Source organism: Corythoichthys intestinalis, chromosome 1 (genome assembly GCF_030265065.1).
Source record: "Corythoichthys intestinalis isolate RoL2023-P3 chromosome 1, ASM3026506v1, whole genome shotgun sequence".
Lineage (NCBI taxonomy): Eukaryota > Metazoa > Chordata > Actinopteri > Syngnathiformes > Syngnathidae > Corythoichthys > Corythoichthys intestinalis.
This window is the reverse complement of record NC_080395.1, coordinates 67,584,589-67,606,300: the sequence shown is the minus strand read 5'-3', so window position 1 is coordinate 67,606,300 and position 21,712 is coordinate 67,584,589. Positions and strand designations below refer to the sequence as shown.

The 21,712-nt window shown below is 39.1% G+C and overlaps 1 protein-coding gene across 2 annotated transcripts in view; it reads left to right on the top strand.

Moving 5' to 3' along the window:
• The first annotated feature begins 3,872 nt into the window (after positions 1–3,872).
• cdhr5a (cadherin-related family member 5a) overlaps positions 3,873–21,712 on the top strand; it is a 41,080-nt gene continuing 23,240 nt past the window's right edge. The window contains exons 1-6 of one of the 2 annotated variants that reach the window (XM_057854036.1): positions 3,873–4,002; positions 12,858–13,030; positions 15,236–15,298; positions 15,365–15,454; positions 15,535–15,621; positions 21,539–21,643. In XM_057854036.1, coding sequence (XP_057710019.1) covers positions 3,912–4,002; positions 12,858–13,030; positions 15,236–15,298; positions 15,365–15,454; positions 15,535–15,621; positions 21,539–21,643 — 609 coding nt within the window. In that variant the 5' untranslated portion in view covers positions 3,873–3,911. The remainder of the gene's footprint in view (positions 4,003–12,857; positions 13,031–15,235; positions 15,299–15,364; positions 15,455–15,534; positions 15,622–21,538; positions 21,644–21,712) is intronic. The other variant, XM_057854044.1, reaches the window with a different exon arrangement.

Genomic DNA, 21,712 nt, shown 5'->3' with positions numbered 1-21,712 from the left:
CACATTTGAGACGAGCATGTCTGGAACTCATGGCAGTAAAAAAAAAAAAAATGTTTAAAACCTTATTGTGTTCAATCTCACTTTAAAGGGTATGACAACACCTGGGGAAATGCTAATATTCCATCATTTATCCATTAACGCATGCCTTTTGGATTCATATCATGCCACTTTGTGTAATTACACACATCGCAACACCAAGAAAATGATAGAAATTTGGATCGATTGTCAAGCTAAAAGGTCACGCCCCAAAGATCCCGGAAATCTAGCATATTGTGTGCGTGACGTCACGACAAGGAAACAACCGGCTCAGTGCTTAGTACTGAATGGCGGCGATGATGGCGGACAATTTTGTTTCTATTTGCAGCGACGAATCCGACGAAACGAACATTCTTCTAATGGTGACGAGGAGAGTTATGAACCTTTCTTTGGTGTTTTGGGTTATCAATTTGAGCCCAAACGAAAGCCATTGCAGCCTAATGAAAGGATCATTGAGGGGAGCAATCACACTGATGAAACACCGGCAACATATCTTGTGGGAAACACCGAATGGTTTGTTTTGCATTTCTTTTTGTGAAGCTGATACACCGTCACCGCAAAATAATCTAATGTATAGAATAATTATCATTTATTGTGCTATCATAGGTTTTCGCTCTGCCAACAGACACAAATATGACTGGGATTAGAGGATTTGTTCTATATATTTTACGAGCGATAATTTATAAATGTGTCCAGTCCTATATCCAATGCGTGATCTGTTTTTATTATAAAAGAGTACTCACTCTGGCCATTTCGAGCTTGGCTGCTCCGCTCCTTTGGTTAGCCTGGGGTGGTCTCATCAGAACCAGTCATCGTCCTCTTTCTTGATTTCTCGGGACATTTAGGTGACTGCGCGTGTATGGTGGGCACCGCATCTGCTTTCATCAGCAATTTCTTAGCAAAACCTGATTTAATTCGTTCATAGTTCGAATAGCTTTCAGGTGTAAAATGCGCACCACACAAAACCGTGCCAGAGGCCGGGTCTGCAAAATTAGCCCTCTTAGCACGGACGAACTTTACTCATTGTCTGCGTAGTCCAGCTCTTTTTCTCGCGTTCGGGAACTCATGGGTACTACATTGCGACAAATGGCAATTTGTAGACCACATAGCATGACAGGTTTGAACCATTTTAGCGATTTTTTGATAAAACACGAACACAACTCTCTCGTCGATAAACAACGATGGCACCTGCCTCGACCTTTCGTTTCCTTGTTATGACGTCTCCGCCCCATTCGGCTGTTTCCGGAATACTTTCGGAAATGTTCGTAATTTTCGATCTATTTTCTTTAATTGCTCATGAATGTGATTTATTTTTGCGTTAACTTTATTAATATTTGTTATCTTGTCACATAACGGTTCTGTTGATATCTCACAGCCCCTTAGTGTTTTAATACCCTTTAAGCATGTTTGTTTTACCATGAGAATTGCATGTAAAGCTTAATGTGTAATTTATTTTATGATACAAATTAGAGAACATATATGTATAATATACAAAGTATGTATATATATATATATCAGAATATACATATCAGAATTTTCTCTTCATTATTTCTGGGGTCAGGAATTATAGGTTAACATGGTAGATTGTCTGAAACTCCCCATCAGAGCAAATAAAATAAAATAAGCATCTTCAACATTTCTCTTAAAAATCTGATCAATTTTCGGTTGCTTTGCCCTTTTATATTGCGTTAATTCAACAAGCTTGTTCTTTTTTCTTTTTTGTTATCCCGGAAACATGTGAATTCGAACCATCCATCCATCCATCCATCATCTTCCGCTTGCTCTGGTGTCGGGTCGCGGGGGCAGCAGATTTAACAGGAAACCCCCGACTTCCCTCTCCCCAGCCATTTCAACCAGCTCCTCCGACGGGATCCCAAGGCTTTCCCAGCCCAGCCGGGAGACATAGTCTCTCCAGCGTGTCCTAGGTCGACCCCGGAGTCTCCTGCCGGTGGAACTTGCCCAGAACACCTCTCCGAGGAGACGTCCAGGAGGCATCCGAACCAGATTCCCGCGCCACCTCAGCTGGCTCCTCTCGGCGCGGAGGAGTAGCGGCTCGATGCCGAGTCTCTCCCAGATGACCGAACTTCTCACCTTATCTCTTAGGGAGAGCCCGGACACCCTTCAGAGGAAACTTATTTTGGCCACTTTCATCCGGGATCTTGTTCTTTCAGTCACGCCCCACAGCTCGTGCCCATAGGTGAGGGTAGGAACGTCGATCAACTGGTAAATTGAGAGCTTCGCCTTTCGGATCAGCTCCTTCTTCATTTCCTTCTGCAGATGCTGCACCTATACGCCTGTCGATCTCCCGCTCCCTCCTACCCTCACTCGTGAACAAGGCCCCAAGATACTCAAACTCCTCCACTTGGGGCAGGGTCTCATCTCCGACCCGGAAAGGGCACGCCACCTTTTTCCGACTGAGGACAATGGTCTCGGATTTGGAGGTGCTGAGCTTCATCCCAACCGCTTCACACTCGGCTGCGAACCGCTAGAGTGAGAGTTGGAGGTCACGGCTTGATGAAGCCAACAGCACCACATCATATGCAATAAGCAGACATGCAATGCTGAGGTCACCAAACCGGACCCTCAACACTTCAGCTGCGCCAAGAAATTCTGTCCATTAAAATTATAAACAGAATCGGTGACAAAGGGCAGCCTTGGCGGAGTCCAACCCTCACTGGGAACGAATTCGCCTTACTGCCGGCAATACGGACCAAACTCTGACACCGGTTGTACAGGGACCAAACAGCCCTACCAAGGGGCTTGGTACCCTGTTCTCCCGGAGCACCCCCCACAGGATTCCCCGAGGCACATGGTCGAACGCTTTCTCCAGATCCACAAAACACATGAAGATTGGTTGGACGACTCCCATGCACCCTCGAGGACCCTGCCGAGGGTGTAGAGCTGGTCCACTGTTCCACGGCCGGGACGAAAACCACACTGCTCCTCCTGATTCCAAGATTCGACTTCCCGACGGACTCTCCTCTCCACTTTACCGGGGAGGCTGAGGCGTGTGATCCCTCTATAATTGGAACACACCCTCCGGTCCCCCTTTTTAAAAGGGGGACCCCATCTATGCTGATTGCATGGATAGTTAGCTCTGATTCCAGTGATCACATGTCAGTATGTCAGCCAATTGAACGGACAACTGGAGTCCAAGCAGGGAGGTTCGCGAGTCAACTGTCTTGTCAGACTCAAATGATATGCTGGGAAAACTCTGTGGAATAAATAAATAATAAATATCAGTGGAAACGGATGAAGCTACACAAGCACTTTATTTGGCTTGTTGTTCACACTTGTGTATGTAAATCTGACGTTAGTAGATTGTTTTCTTCTTAGAGATGCGTGTGTGGCAGCCTGGCAGTTTACTTTTTAACATGAAGTTTTGACAGTTGCTGTCATATTTTTGGGATCAAAGCAACATTCCGCTCCTGATTTTTTTATCAGAACGGCATACCAGACCGTTCTGGCCCACTTTCACCTCTGCCTTTATCCCTTCTCTTTAGCAGAGTCAGAGTAAGTTGGGGCGTAGTATGTTATGGACATTATTATTGGAAGCCACCACACAAGTCAATCATCTTAAAGAAACCAGAAGAAATGTTTCCCACTGTTGACATTCCTCAGCTGGATTTTCCCCCAGAATGCAATGGGACCATGCAGAGCAATTAAAACAGATGCAAGTATTTCTGTGGGAGGCTGTGAGGCCTCTGCTGTTAATGCAATATGCGCCCCTAAGATGAAGTCACAAACATTGCGACTGTAGTTGACTCCCACTCGGCAAGCAACACAGACAGGGCATTATGTGGAAGTACCAGCTGGTACCACGGATTCCTCTTCCTCCCTGTGTCTTCATCTGTTGGAGCTTCGCAAATCAGGACATGGATCAAAAAAGAGAAAACGAACCTGTGATTATAGTCTTAAGATGCCTCATCATGCTCTGCTTTTGTACTTTTGGTTCCGCTCAAAGACGTAAGTAGTTCTCTTACATCTATTAGGAGCTTCATTTTTGCTGGATACTGTAAGAGGATGCTGAGCAGGCAGAGAGTCAGTGCTTTTCAGCTAATCGTCTTTGCCAATATGCATCTGAAAATCAATTAGCTGAACCACAAAAAGTGGAAACCTCAAATATTCTCCAACAGAGAGAGTCAAAAGTCTGAAATTGAATTGAATTAAAACATCCCAAACATAAACAAATGATGTGGATATTTTTCTCCTTGTTTCAAAGCTGTCATTTTTGTCAGGTCCTTCAAATTCAAAATCACAGGATTTGGAAGTATAGATTGTACAATAGTAAAAGGGTTACTTTGTTTTTGGAACTTGTTTGTACAGTCCCTGACAAACGTCTTGTCGCATAAGGACATAGTGACTTAAAATGGCACATAACTTTATTCATTTCATTCTTACAATAAAAGGTTAGTTTTAAGGTCAAGGGCCTCCACATCAATAACTGGGTGCAAAATGAAACCGTCAAAAAGTAGTATGATGTTCAGAGCTTGTTGATAAAGCCCATAACATACGTTTTTGCAATAACAAAAGTCTTGTCACACACAAAAATAAAGTATAATTTCAACTAGCATTTTTTTCATCAACGATGATGATAACGAAAATATTTCGTCAACAAACACTTTTTTTCATGATGATAACCAGACAATAACAAGCTTAAAGTGGATTACAACTCCTGGGGAAATGCTAATATTCCATCATTTATCCATAAACGCATGCCTTTTGGATTCATATCATGCCACTTCGTGTAATTACACACATCGCAACTCCAAGAAAATGACAGAAATTTGGATCGATTGTCAAGCTAAAACTACCGGCGCCCGAGATCCCGGAAATTTAGCATACTGTGTGCGTGACGTCACAACAAGGAAACACCCGACTCAGTGTTTAGTACTGAATGGCGGCGATGATGGCGGACAATTTTGTTTCTAGTTGCAGCGACGAATCCGACGTAACGAACGTTCTTCTAATGATGACGAGACGGGTTATGAACCTTTCTTTGGTGTTTTGGGTTATCAATTTGAGCCCAAACGAAAGCCAATGCAGCCTAATGAAAGGATCATTGAGGGGAGCAATCACACTAACGAAACACCGGCAACAGATCGTGTGGGAAACACCGAGTGGTTTGTTTTGCATTTCTTTTTGTGAAGCTGATACACCGTGACCGCAAAATAAAGTAATGTATAGAATAATTATCATTTATTGTGCTATCATAGGTTTTCGCTCTGCCAACAGACACAAATATGAATGGGATTAGAGGATTTGTTCTATATATTTTACGAGCGATAATTTATACATGTGTCCAGTCCTATATCCAATGCGTGATATGTTTTTTATTATAAAAGAGTACTCACTCTGGCCATTTCGAGCTTGGCTGCTCCGCTCCTTTGGTTAGCCTGGGGTGGTCTCATCAGTGCCAGTCTTCGTCCTATTTCTTGATTTCTCGGAACATTTAGGTGGCTGCCCGTGTATGGTGGGCACCGCATCTGCTTTCAGCAGCCATTTCTTAGCAAAACCTGATTTCATTTGTCCGTAGTACAATTAGCTTTCAAGTGTAAAATGCGCACCACACAAAATTGTGCCGGAGGCCGGGTCTGCAAAATTAGCCCTCTTAGCACGGACAAACTTTACTCATTGTCTGCGTAGTCCAGCTCTTTTTCTCGCGTTCGGGAACTCATGGGTATTACATTGCGACAAATGTTTATTTGTACACCACATAGCATGACAGGTTTGAACCATTTTAGGGATTTTTTTGATAAAACACTAACGCAGCTCTCTCGTCGATAAACAACGATGGCACCTGCCTCGACCTTTTGTTTCCTTGTTGTGACGTTTCCGCCCCATTCGGCTGTTTCCGGAATACTTTCGGAAATGTTCGTAATTTTCGATCTATTTTCGATAATTGCTCATGAATGTGATTAATTTTTTGGTTAACTTTATTAATATTTGTTATCTTGCCATATAACGGTTCCATTGATATCTCTCAGCCCCTTAGTATTATAATACTCTTTAAAACGTGTTTTTGAAGACTAAAACATATTGAGACGAATGCCAGTTTCCGTCACATGTTCCCAATGTGTAACATTTTATGTGCATTTAGCTTGCATACTAGCAGTGTCTGGTTGTGTCACTCATAGGACGTGCTGCGCCCACCCCAACTCACCTATGTCCTCTCCAGGCCTGCTTATTTTGAGACACATGGTAAAATGGTTTCTTATCTTGGCAAGAGAGAATATGCAATGTTGTCTGTTTTGAGTGATCATCACACACTAAACATAATCTGTAGCGTTAGCATAGCATTCATGCATAGGCTTCACCATCAGTTGCCTAGAGATCGCCTACAGACATTGCGCCATGCCTTCTTGAAGGGGGCCGACCCAGGCAGAATGTTGATGTGTCTATCATAGTGATAAACACACACTGCGATTTAGGTCGAAAAAAGACAAAACCTTTACTGCATACAAGCGGGCAGGAGTGTCTCAAGAGTGATTTCGTCGAGGATTCGAGGTAATTATTACATAAAATAGCGCCATGCATTAACTTTGAAACGTAAAAAAATGAATGAGAAAAAATTAGCGCAACTCTTGCTTGAAATATTTACGTAAAATGAATCATAACTGCCCGTTTTTTTGCTTTTAAGCAAGAATCTGGACTGCTTTATGTTCAAATCTATAGAAATTCTGGGATGTACTTATTAATTTACAAGAATTTTCAACTTAAAAAGCTCTTCGTTTTGTGTTGGCCGCCATTTTGTATTTTCTATCCATACACAATAGCGTAACTTTACATTCAAATGATCAGGTAATTTTTGGCCAACTGCCCATTTTTTGGCAAAGAATTAGTAATTTAGACATTTCTGCGTCCATACAAAAAAAAAAAAAAATCGCCTTCTACGTGTTTTATTTCATGTAATATTTCAATCTAAAAACGACGAGGGCCAAATAGCCGGAAAGACGTGCTGTTGCAATGGAAAATCGGAATTCAACTGTCAATTGTGATAGTATATAGAAAAATGCAAATTTTGCTTTTGTTGAGTAAAATTAAGATGATTCTGCATGCTTTCCTCAAGCATTAAGTTTCTGATGTGCAAATTGATTGATTTATTAGCCATTGAAAACTTGCACTACATAAAAAAAAACTTTTCAGTCGCTATTTCGGGCAAAAACTTATATGATATGTTAAATACTGCTATTGATTCTGAAAATATAGGTGATTATCTCTGCATTTGGTGATTTTTGTACATCTAGCGTAAGATTTGAGAATTTCATAGTCATTTTAGGTTTTGTTATACTTACATAAAATAATAATTAATCAGGATTTTATTAGGGAATGAATTTTTTTATGTCGCTGCTCATGGAGACTCATATATGCCTAAGGGAGGTGCCTGTTTTGGTTTTAGGTCGCTAGCAGCTTTTTTTTTTTTTTTTTTTCCGGCTCCGAGTCCTGTGTCCTTTCAACTGATGGTGAAGTCAATGATTCACGTTTCATGTTAGCTAACGGCAAGCGTCCTCTTAAACTTTCAGATACCATTTTTTACATACAGTTGGTAGTGTCCAGGTGGGTATAATTAATTGAAAATAATGTCGTTTTCCTGCTGAGGTTTCTATTATCACCCAATTGGCGTTGTCCTTGTAGATAGACAGATTCAGATTAAGAATATTTGTTTTCATTGTTACAAAAAGCACAATGAAACTTTGTTTGGAGCATCCATACAGCTAAGTTGATAAAGTGTGAAACCCATATAATAAATACCCTTAAGTACCAAGTGTAAACATTGACACAGTATTGGACATTGGACAAGTACAACAAAGATTGAACAGCAGCATAAAGTCATGTAATAAGACAATACCATGTGCGTCTGACAACGTTCAACCTTTATTTATTTATTTATTTATTTATTTATTTATTTATTTATTTATTTATTTATTTATTTATTTATTTTTGGAATAATTTTTTTCAATTTTACAGACGAAAACATTTTGAGTGAACATCGACTAAAACTAGAAAAAAATAGTCTTGAGTTTTCGTGTACAAAAACTAGACGAAGACACATTTTGAGAAGACTAAAATATGACGCAGACAAATAAGTATTATCGTCCAAAAGACTAAGACAAAAATTGAAAGGGCTGCCCAAAACAACACTGATTTCTACCATTAGTTATTTTGAAAACACAAATATGCTACAGTAAGATCAGAAGGTATAGTCAATGTGTCTTGGGGGGAAAATAATATATCGTGTGTGACTGCCATGAGCTTGGAGGACTGCATCCATGTTTTGGCGATGACTCAAATAACTTATCTGATCTGTCGCACACCCCCCTTACTGGATGTGACCCCAACCATGATTTTTCCTCCACCAAACTTGACTGTTTACTGGGTGAATCTTGGGTCCATGTGGTTTTCAACAGGTCTTCTGCAGTATTTGTGGTTGTTGGGTTGCATTTCAATTGATGATTCATAAGAAGAAAAATCTACATTCTGCCACTTTTCCAGTGTCCATCGCTTCTGCAAATCATGGGCCTTGGCAAAGGGTGTGTGTCCTTATGAGACAAGACTTTTGTCATGGACTGTAAGGTGTAACAAAGAATCAAATAATTCATATATCATCATATAAAAGTTGAAGTATAAACTCCCAATAGAGTCCTGACATTCCATTCATGAACATTTTCTGATGTTTAACGGGATTTGGACTAAGTAAAATAGTAATTGTAGCTATTGCTATGGTTTTCAGTACGGCTGCGTGAAGTATGAACATTCTCCCATGCCAACATGCCAGCCCTTTACTACGTATGTGTGCCTTTACTTTATGCTTGTGGGCTGGCTTCATTTTGATTTTAGTTAAATACATGTTCTATTGGGTCATGGTCAGGGTACTGACTCGAGTTTGTCTCATGAGGAATAAACATTTATTTGCCATCAAAAAGTTCTGTTTGTGGCATTTGACCACAGTCCTACGTTTTCTACTTTTTTTTTTTTTTTTTTTTTTTTTTTTTTTTTTTTTTAGACATTATATTCTATTATAATCAAAGCAATAATATGAAAGGGCAGATGAAGAGTCTGTTGGATTTCGGTGTACAGTATTTTGACAAATTTAAACTTTGGACGAGTTCATCGAAAGGACTTTGTAGCGCATAACTGCGAGAAGAATTGGCGATTTCTTTTTTATTTTTTTATTTTTTTATTTTGGAAGACATGGCAGACTTAATCCATACCAGCAATAGTGATATTTCCAGCGAAAGTAGCCGTTTAGGATCGATTTTTCGTGACGTTAGCGATATTGAGGGATCCCACGAAAGATTATGTTTAATTAATCCTGACATGTTTGAACCTGAGGCATCAGATGACGACGATTTACTCTGTACAGCAGATGATGGATATGATGTCGATAGGCGGTTCAACACTTTACGAAAGGAGGAGTGATAAGCCTATGTCTAGCATTGTTATTTCTCTCTTTACCTTTCTTTTCCCAGTCATTCTGTTATATTATTATCAGTAATTGCAAAAACAGACAAGTAGTTACCATAATTTTCGGGCTATAAGCCACAACTTTTTTCCCTAATTTTGAATCCTGTGATCCAGTGTTGCTTATTTGTTGATTTATTTGGGTTAATACATAACACTTTATTTGACAGCGGCATCACAAGACTGCCATAAGATCGTCATAATTATGACATGACATTATCATGGGCATTAATGAACGCTTATGACAGATGTCATGAAGTGTCATCCAGCAAATTATGTTACTAACTCCATTTACATTGGGGCAAATAAGTATTTAGTCAATCACTAATTGTGCAAGTTCTCCTACTTTAAAAGATTAGAGAGGCCTGTAATTGTCAACATGGGTAAACCTCAACCATGAGAGACAGAATGTGGAAAAAGAAAACAGAAAATCACATTGTTTGATTTTTAAAGAATTTATTTCCAAATTAGAGTGGAAAATAAGTATTTGGTCACCTACAAACAAGCAAGATTTCTGGCTGTCAAAGAAGTCTAACTTCTTCTACCGAGGTCTAACGAGGCTCCACTAGTTACCTGTATTGATGGCACCTGTTTTAACTCATTATCAGTATAAAAGACACCTGTCCACAATTTAAGTCAGTCACACTCCAAACTCCACTATGGCCAAGACCAAAGAGCCGTCGAAGGACACCACAGACAAAATTGTAGACCTGCATCAGGCAGGGAAGACTGAATCTGCAATAGGTAAAACACTTGGTGTAAAGACATAAACTGTGGTAGCAATTATTAAAAAATGGAGGACATACAAGACCACTGATAATCTCCCTCGATCTGGGGCTCCATGCAAGATCTCACCCCGTGGCATCAATATGACAACAAGAATGTTGAGCAAAAATCGCAGAACCACACGGGGGGACCTAGTGAATGACCTACAGAGAGCTGGGACCACAGTAACAAAGGCTACTATCAGAAACATAATGCGCCGCCAGGGACTCAAATCCTGCACTGCCAGACGTGTCCCCCTGCTGAAGCCAGTACACGTCCAGGCCCATCTGCGGTTCGCTACAGAGCATTTGGATGATCCAGAAGAGGACTGGGAAAATGTGTTATGGTCAGATGAAACCAAAATAGAACTTTTTGATAGAAACACAGGTTCTCGTGTTTGGAGGAGAAAGAATACTGAATTGCATCCGAAGAACACCATACCCACTGTGAAGCATGGGGGTGGAAACATCATGCTTTGGGGCTGTTTTTCTGCAAAGGAATCAGGACGACTAATCTGTTTAAAGGAAAGAATGAATGCGGCCATGTATCGAGAGATTTTGAGTGAAAATCTCCTTCCATCAACAAGGGCATTGAAGATGAGACGTGGCTGGGTCTTTCAGCATGACAATGATCCCAAACACACTGCCAGGGCAACAAAGGAGTGGCTTCGTAAGAAGCATTTCACGGCCCTGGAGTGGCATAGCCAGTCTCCAGATCTCAACCCCATTGAAAATCTGTGGAGGGAGTTGAAAGTCCGTGTTGTCCAATGACAGCCCCAAAACATCACTGCTCTAGAGGAGATCTGCATGGCGGAATGGGCCAAAATACCAGCAACAGTGTGTGAAAAGCTTGTGAAGAGTGACAGAAAACGTTTGGCCTCCGTTATTGCCAACAAAGGGTACATAACAAAGTATTGAGATGAACTTTTGGTATTGACCAAATACTTATTTTCCACCATGATTTGCAAATAAATTCTTTAAAACCAAACAATGTGATTTTCTGTTTTTTTTTCCACATTCTGTCTCTCATGATTGAGGTTTACCCATGTTGACAATTACAGGCCTCTGTAATATTTTCACGTGGGAGAACTTGCACAATTAGTGGTTGACTAAATACTTATTTGCCACACTGTATGTCCAGCTCGGATCTTTTGCATCCATTCAAAAGGAAGATAATTTGCCGGATGACACAAAATGACATTTGTCCTAAGCATTCATTAATGCTTATGGCAGTGTCATGTCATAATTATGATGGTCTTATGAAAGTTTTATGGCACCACTGTCAAATAAAATGTTAGCAAATTCCATAACTAGCAATTCATGAAACAACTAGAACAGTAACTGAAGAAATTATTAGCACAGAACATGTGCTTTGATTTTTTTATTTACATCTGTAGCACTGCAATGAATGCTGGGAGGCATGTTGGACGACAACAGTGTTGACAGCAAGTGGCAGTGGAGGTTGACTGTCTCCCCCAAGAGAACAATGATGGCCAAATTGAAGCTTCTTGAAGCAATGAAGCTTTGCAGCCAAGTCATTTTGTCTTATGACAGTCTCATGATGCCGCTGTCAAATAAAGTGTTACCTGTTGATATATTTTGGTGTAAATAACTCATAATACAGTGAGGACAGCTGCAGCTTTCGGCTTAACAATGAACAAATGCCATATTTGCTTCAAATTTGGTGGGTGGCGGCTTATAGTCAGGTGCGCCTTATAGTGCGAAAATAACGGTATCAAATTCAAATGAATGGACGACCTGCCAGCTGTCCTATCTACTCATGACAGATCAGCAACAACAACAACAACAACAAAAAAATACAGGTCGCACTTCTCCGAACATGTAGTAGGATTTGCCCTCCTATATCAACAATATTGCATCATATTTTAGAATTTAAAAAGCCAGTACGGGTCTTCTTACTTCATCTACTTACTACTTCTTCCCCTAGGCTTTTAAAGCTGTTGTCGCTGAAGTGTTGGAAACATGGAAGCGATCAAGGAGCCGGGAGAAGTTTATCATCCGCTTGATTCTCACATGTTATCCTGACAATGACAAATAAACTCTGAATCTGAAAAGATGTCCAAATCCTTGCAGAAGAAGTTTTTTTGAGCCACTGATAGCCTCAAGCCTTCGTGTGAGCAATTCATCGCTACACATCGAGATGGCATGATGACGAGTAAAACCTAGAAAATCTTTGTAATATATGGACAGGATAGCGTAGTGCTATACTTCCGTATTGGAGTGCTGGCGAGGTCTTCTGTAAATTTACGTACAGTACGTCATCAGGTAGCGGCCGTCAGCAAGGCACGTCCCTCATTGCTAAGGTGTTGCTATGGCACTAACTCAAAAGCTACGTGGTCAATTAAAAAAAAAAAAAAAAAAATGTAATATGAGTTTTGACACAGCGAATGATGCATTCAATACAATTTAACCGAGTAAAACAGTCAAGAATTGAAATCTTCACTTGCCCTTTAGCTGCTCTAAATGTCATAGGATTCATTTCCCCCACTATTTAAATTAATAATGGTGTCCGTCACAAGGCCCTAAAAGGTGCAAGACGTATTACTTTTCATGAGAAAATCTGATTTTTCGTAGTCTGCACAGTACCTGCTGGGCCTGTGGCTGTCCCAGAGAACAACACTGCTGACCTCGAGGTGGTTAAAATCAGCTCTGGGAGTGACGTAACACTGACTGTTGTGGTGAATCCCGAAGAAAAGTTTTATCTGAAAGGCAAAGCCCTGATGGTGAAGAAGGAACTGGACTATGAGGTAATTCACTTATTAAGAAACAAATCTATTGAGGACTACATTTTACAGTTGATGGGTGTTAATTTGGTTAATCCAGAATTTTATAATCCGAATAATCGAATCCCACTTCAGCAAGCAAAAAAGGCTTTATGAATAATTTAGATTAAACAGGCTCCGGCACCTCCGCGACCCTCGTGAGGAATAAGCGGCATGGAAGATGAATGAATGAATGAATCACACTAAGTACACAAATTTTAGATACAGTGTATTTTTATGTTGTTAAAGTTGGTAGATTCAAGATTCCGAACAGCTACAATCAAAGGTGGATAGTAATGCATTAGATTTACTCCGTTACATTTAATTGAGTAACTTTTTGAGAAAAATATACTTCTCAGAGTAGTTTTGCTAAGCCATAGTTTTTACTTTTACTTGAGAAGATTTGTGAAGAAGAAACGCTACTCTTACTCTGATACTTTGAACTACACTAGTCGTTACATTTTCCTCTTTATTCTACATATTAGACTTCTTTTTTTTTGCCAGAGATGCCAACAGTGGCTCAACTAGTTTCACCAATGAGACTTGCCTGTCGAATCACGCGCCGACATCAACATGACTAAAAAGCACAGATTTTAATCTCTCTCCCAGTTTTTATTTTGCACTGATTGACCGTGGAAAACTGGAAAAATGATCCTTTTAGTTTCATAATAGGAAATATGTTTTCTCCACTAGAGGGCACTCATGCTCTTTGGACGAATAATGCTTCATTTCAGTATATTTTTTGTCCCTCACCTAAATTCAATGTTATTTTGTCATTTTATTTCATAGTCTTAATGTGGTTATGTAGTATTTTTTAGTACAGTATAATTACAACAGTTCATAAAGATAACTGTGCTGAGAAAAGAAACTGTTTAGAAAAAAAAATCAAAAATCTTATGCAGTCACTCACAATGTTACTCATTACTTGAGTATTCTTTTCACCTAATACTTTTTTACTTGTTCTTTAGTACATTTTAGAATGACTACTTTTACTTGAGTAATATTATTTTCAAGTAACGCTACCCTTAATTGAGTAAAAATTAGAGATGTGCCGATCGATCGGGTCCGATCGCGTCATTTTCAAAGTATCGGAATCGGCAAAAAAATATCGGACATGCCTTTTTTTAATATATATATATTTTTTTTTTAATTAAATCGTTTTCTAATTGTATTTAACGTTACAGACATAATGTGTTACACTCTTCCAGAGTCTGTAGTTTAAGCTTAAGGTAGGGTTTTCAAATTTATCGCGTTAATGGCGAGAATTAATGTTTTTTACATTTATCACGTTACAATATTTAACGCAATTGACGCATGCGCAGCGCGACCCACTCACGCATTGTCGCGTTCAATCTATAATTGCGCCGTTTTACCCATACAGTATATAGAGCTAAAAGGCAGCGTAAAATGAGTAGAGTGAATTTTGGCAGCCTTTGTAGCCTTTTTTTAAATGGCTAAAGCCTTACAATCCCTCTCCCAATGATTAGAATAATCGTGGGAAGCAATGTGGGGAAGAAAGGTAGTAGTTGATCTTTTTCTTAATACCTTATGTTATTTCCCAACGCAGAGAAGATATATCAATTGGTACCACGACACACAGTCATGGTTGCACTTCCCATCCTGTATTTGGGCAGAAGTTAAATGGCTACAGTATCATTTACTGAAAGCTCAACAAATACACTAAATGGCAATATTTAGTCACAATATACAAAGTCACAAGTCTTTCTATCCGTGGATCCCTCTCACATAAAGAATGTTAATAATGTAAATGCCATCTTGAGGATTTATTGTCATAATAAACAAATACAGTACTTATGTACTGTATGTTGAATGTATATATTCGTCCGAGTTTTATTTATTTTTTTCTTAATGCATTGCCGAAATGTATATGATTGGGAAAATTTTTCGGGAATGATTGGAATTGAATCAGGAGCAAAAAAAAAGCAATCGGATCGGGAAATATCGGGATCGGCAGATACTCAAACTAAAACGATCGGATCGGGAGCAAAAAAACATGATCAGAACAACCCTAGTAAAAATATTTGGCTACTCTACCCACCCCTGGCTAAAACTAGTATTGAAACAAAAAATATTTGTATATATATGTTGCATTTATGATGATTGGCCCAAATAACCTGATAAGAACTACGAAGTATTTGCATCATGTAACAATTGTTGAATGTTTGGAAGGCTTTACCCAAGGGAGCAGCTCTGGTGGTATGGGTTCAATGCAGCAGACCAGGATCCAAATCTGTGAGTATAAAATAATCTAATACATTCGATGTCATATGAATTAATGATCATTTTACCCTGTATAAGGTCAACGAGTCCGTTGAAGTGTTGGTGGAAAATATAAATGATAATCCCCCAAATTTTGCTCAGAATCACTATATTCTGGACGTAGACGAGGTGAGCGGTGCAGCCAAAATATATTCTGATTGTAGGTTTCGTCTCAAACAGCTTTTTAATGTGGATTGTGGATGTTACAGCTGACTCCAATCAATTCCAGTGTTGGCCTGATAGAAGCTACTGATGCTGATTCTGAACCACTGTTTTATCGCTTAGAGTCAGCCATGGTAAGGTCATGACTCCCAAATCCAGTAAAGTTGGGTTGTTGTGTAAAACATAAATGAAAATGGAGAACACATTCTTTTTAACCTATATTTAATTGCATACACATTGACTTCCTAACGTATTGACATGACACGGGAAACGGGGCCGATTTGTAGGGGGCCTGTTTTCAAAAACTTCAAATTCAAATATTTTCAAAACCAAAGCTGCTGCCGACCTAAAACCAAAACAGGCACCTACTTTAGCCATATATGAGTCTCCATGAGCAGCGGCATCAAAAAAGTCGTTCCTTTATAAAATCTCGATTAATTATTTTTTATATAACTATAACACAACTTAAAATAGCTATAAAAGTCTCAGATTTTACACTAGATGCACAGAAATCACCAAATGCAGAGATAATCACCTATATTTTCAGGATCAATAGTGATATTTAACATATAAGTTTTTGACCAAAATAGCAACTTAATAACTTAATAAAAAGCTAATAACTCACTCAATTTAACATTAGAAACTTAATACTTGAGGAAAACATGCATAAACAATTATAAATAATATGTAAATAGATTATTAATAAATTATATATACACTCACAACTTATTAGAGAATAGAGTAGCCCTTTATAATCATTATACACTATATACAGTGCCTTGCAAAAGTATTTTGCTCCAATTACAGCTGCAAGTCGCTTGGGGTATGTTTCTACCAGTTTTGCACATCGAGAGACTGACATTCTTGCCCATTCTTCCTTGCAAAACAGCTCGAGCTCAATGAGGTTGGATGGAGAGTGTTTGTGAACAGCAGTCTTCAGCTCTTTCCACAGATTCTCGATTGGATTCAGGTCTGGACTTTGACTTGGCCATTCTAACACCTGGATACGTTTATTTTTGAGCCATTCCATTGTAGATTTGGCTTTATGTTTTGGATCATTGTCCTGTTGGAAGATAAATCTCCGTCCCAGTCTCAGGTCTTGTGCAGATACCAACAGGTTTTCATCCAGAATGTTCCTGTATTTGGCTGCATCCATCTTCCCGTCAATTTTAACCATCTTCCCTGTCCCTGCTGAAGAAAAGCAGGCCCATACCATGATGCTGCCACCACCATGTTTGACAGTGGGGATGGTGTGTTCAGGGTGATGAGCTGTGTTGCTTTTACGCCAAACATATCGTTTTGCATTGTGGCCAAAAAGTTCAATTTTGGTTTCATCTGACCAGAGCACCTTCTTCCACATGTTTGGTGTGTCTCCCAGGTGGCTTGTGGCAAACTTTAAACGAGACTTTTTATGGATATCTTTGAGAAATGGCTTTCTTCTTGCCACTCTTCCATAAAGGCCAGATTTGTGCAGTGTACGACTGATTGTTGTCCTATGGACAGACTCTCCCACCTCAGCTGTAGATCTCTGCAGTTCATCCAGAGTGATCATGGGCCTCTTGGCTGCATCTCTGATCAGTTTTCTCCTTGTTTGAGAAGAAAGTTTGGAAGGACGGCCGGGTCTTGGTAGATTTGCAGTGGTCTGATGCTCCTTCCATTTCAATATGATGGCTTGCACAGTGCTCCTTGAGATGTTTAAAGCTTGGGAAATCTTTTTGTATCCAAATCCAGCTTTAAACTTCTCCACAACAGTATATCGGACCTGCCTGGTGTGTTCCTTGGTTTTCATAATGCTCTCTGCACTTTAAACAGAACCCTGAGACTATCACAGAGCAGGTGCATTTATACGGAGACTTGATTACACACAGGTGGATTCTGTTTATCATCATCGGTCATTTAGGACAACATTGGATCATTCAGAGATCCTCACTGAACTTCTGGAGTGAGTTTGCTGCACTGAAAGAAAAGGGGCCGAATAATATTGCACGCCCCACTTTTCAGTTTTTTATTTGTTAAAAAAGTTTAAATTATCCAATTAATGTTGTTCCACTTCACGATTGTGTCCCACTTGTTGTTGATTCTTGACAAAAAAATTAAATTTCATATCTTTATGTTTGAAGCCTGAAATGTGGCGAAAGGTTGCAAGATTCAAGGTGGCCGAATACTTTTGCAAGGCACTGTACTGTTAGCGAATGAGGCTAGCAGCCGCCTGGTGTAAACAGAGCTTTTCTGGTGAAAATTCTCGTGAATAAATGCTTAAATCCCCGAAATCTTTATAGATATGGACGTAAAACAGTCTCGATTCTTGGTTAAAAACAAAGAAACCGTGCAGTTAGTGTCTATTTTATGTATATTATCGAAGTGCAATGCTACTCTGCTAGTGAAAGAGGCTAGCGGCCGCCTGGCGTAAACTAAGCTTTTCTGACGAAAATTATTGTGAATAAATGCTTAAATCCCTGAATTCTTTATAGATATAGACGTAAAACAGTCTCGATTTTTTGTTAAACGCAAGAGAAACTGTGCAGGTAGCATTGATTTTACATAAATATGGCAAATGTGCAGCTCGTCTTTAAGCCGCCTCCATGTGTAAACAATGAAGAAAATTCTTGCGAATAAATGCTTGAATCACTCAATTTTTTTATAGATATTGGTGTAAAACTGTCTCGATTCTTTGTTGAAAGAGCTAAAAACCGGGTAGTTACGCATCTATTTTACGTATTTATGTCAAAGAATGATGCCAATGCCGTAGCGGTTCCCATTCTCCAATTGATTTTTTTTTCACGTTTCAAAATGCATGCATGGTACAGAATATATAATATTTACCTTGAATCCTCAAAAAATATCACTCCTGAGACAATCCTTCCTGTTTGTATGCTGTACAGCTTTCGTAGTTCTTTCAAAAGCCAAGCTAAAACCCGGCTATGACATGACCGTGTGCCGCCTTCGACTGACTATTACTAAATGAAGATTCAAGCTCGGCCCCTAGGAATCGCGCAAAGAATGACGAAGTGTCACGTCAATAGTAATGAAGTCTATGGCAAAACATAAATAAAAACAGAGAACACATTCCTTTTAACCTATATTTAATTGCATACACTAAAAACACAAGATATATGGAATTGAAACTGATTAATGCATTTTTTGTGCAAACATTCTCTCATTTTGAATTTGATGCATGCGAGGATGAGACAAAGGTCACCACTTTGTGAAGAACCGTGTGAGCAATAAAAGTCATACGGTTTCTTATTGTAGAATTACAAGGAATTTAGGGATGTCATGATGTATGGCCGATATTATCAGCAAAAATATTAAAATGTGAAGAAATCTCTGCAAGTGAGCAGCAAGGCCGCATCCAAATAACAGCTCTGGGAGACTACTGACTCCCTGAAAAGAAATTCAAGATGAAGGTGACCAAGAGACGAAATTTTCAGCTCCTAGTGATTTGTAAAATGTTTCGACAATTATTTGTGTGTAATTTTTTTGTTGTGGGGAAAAAAATGCAATAGAATCCAGACACATGCAAAGGCTTCATTGTCTTTTATTTGATTCATAATAAATTCAATGGTATGAAAAAATATCTGAACCTTTTGGAGTTTCTCACATTTCTGCATAAAATCACCATCAAATTGATCTGATCTTTGTCAAAATCACACAGATTAAAAAACTGTCTGCTTTAACTAAAACCACCCATTTATAGGTTTTCATATTTTAATAAGACTAGTTTGCAAATAATGATAAAATGGGGAAAAATAAGTGAGTGAACCATCACATTTAACATATATATATTAGTACTGTCAAACGATTAAAAAAATTAATCTAGTTAATCATATGTCAACTGTGTGATTAATCATGACTAATCACATTTACCTCGGGATGAATAAAGTTGCTCTTCAGGGAAAAAAATTTAGGAAAATACTATTATTGACTTAAAATTTGGTTCAGGATGAAATGTATGATGTGTGAATGAATTAATAATTGACCAAACAGAGTTTTAAAATGTTATTTAACAACTCAGCTTGTATAAAATAAAAAATAAAATAAGTTGTCTGTATTATACAGCAAAGAGCTTTAACAGATTGTGCCTCAGACAAACAATAAGGCTCAAGTACCGTTTGGCATATTACCCAAAATTAACTAACAATTTAAATAGATGACAAGCACAATACAGTAACAATAGCTAGTGTTTCAAAAAATGTGTAAACAACGTGTCTGTTAAATTGAACATTTCACACAAATAAATGCAGCATTTGCAGTTTGGCCTGAAAGCTGTGTGAGATATAAAAAAATAAACTGTCAATTGTCACACACTTAACTGAAAAACATTACACTAAACTGTGTGTCAATGTGTTTAGAAACACTGCTTAAGTTAGCCAGTCCTACTCTATACTTTTTAACCAACTGCTCAAGCAAACTAGCTTGTTGACATTTTCAGATAACAGAGCAGACCTTTTCTTTTGAACAATGTACCCTGTCAAAGAAAACAGTCTCTCGCAAGGAACGGTTGTGGCAGGTGTGACCAGATACTTTTGCAAAGTGGGCCAGCATACTGTGGGCACCACTGTGCGCAGATCACCACCGTAGTGGACATAAGTCGATGCTGGCACTGCCTTGTACCTGTCTAGTGGTTTGTCATTGGTTGTTGTTGTTTGTTGTCACTTGATTTTCAAGGCCCTCGTCTTCGACGATGATAATGGGTCTACATTCTACAGTCTCTGGCTACCCAAGTAACGATAGCAGTAATCAACCTACTTGTTGTCTTTTTGTTGACAAGTCCGAGTCCGCACGCTGCCAGTGTAGCTTGATGACTGCGGCTTGTTCCCGCAGTGTTAGCGTCATTGCTAACACTAGCGAAGATATGCTTTGCCCGAGGGTGGTACTTTAGGCTGGTTGAGCTTCGATCGAAGGACAGTTCATTACAGCAGCATGTGCACACAACTTTGGTTTTATCCAGATTTCCTTTAGGCAGCTTTTTAAAATGGAATTTGCCATGAAGCAGTCCTGGGTCATCATCCTCACTCATCGTGGGTGGCTGCATTTTGTCCTGCATTGCCACGCGGAGAATTTAAACATCAGCGTGTGGGACTACGGGAGGCAGTTGTGGCCAAACTTAAATTGCGTTATTTTTTTTTAAATGCGTTAATATTTCCAGATTAATCATGGTCGTTAACACGTTATTGTTGACAGGCGTGTATACATATATATATATATATATATTTATTTTTATTTATTTTTTGACAGCAGAGCCTCCTCTGTGGAGTCCTCCCATGAACACCATTCTTGGCCATAGTTTCACTATATTGTTGATGTGTGCGCAGAGATATTGGACTCTGCCAGTGATTTCTGTAGGTCCTTAGCTGACATCCTAGGGTTCTTTTTTTAACCTTTTTGAGAATTCTGTGCTGAACTCTTGGCGTCATCTTTGGTGGATGGCCACTCCTTGGGAGAGAAGCAACAGTGCCAAACTATTTGTAGACAACTTCTCTGACTGTCGATGGATGAACATCCAGACTTTTATAGATGGCTTTGTATTCTTTCCCAGCTTTATATAAAGCAGCAATCCTTGATCGCAGATCTTCAGACAGCTCTTTTGACTGAGTCATGATGCACATCAGATAATTCTTACCAGGCGTGTGTTTCAGAGTGGGCAGAGCAGCTTTAAAACCACTCATCAGTGATTGGGCGCTGACCTGACTTAAATTGTTTGGTAAAAATTGGTTTCAATTGTTCTTTAAGTCTCCTTGGGCAGACGGTTCACTTACTTATTTTTTCCCCTTCTGTCATTGTTTGCATGCTATCCTCATTAAAATATGAAAACCTATAAATGTTTGGTCGGTTTTAGTCGAAGCAGACACTGTTTTTACATCTGTGTGATTTTGACAAAGATCGGATCACATTTGATGGTGATTTTATGCAGAAATGTGAGAAATTCCAAAAGGTTCAGATACTTTTTCATACCACTGTACGTGCTATTGGCAATGTTTGATAATTCACGCAATGCTTCTTCATAGATACATTACATTACCCAATATTCTTTTCTGTCTTTTAAATTAGGATAAATACTTCCGTCTGGAGAACATCAACACGCCAAACTTAGTTGTTAAAAGTGTAATAGACTACGATGTTGTGCAGAAAATCTCCCTAGTTTTACACGTCCAGGTAGGATAAAATATCATAGCGCAACTCTGAAACCTTTGGAATAATGCTGCTTTTCCATGATTGTTTGCT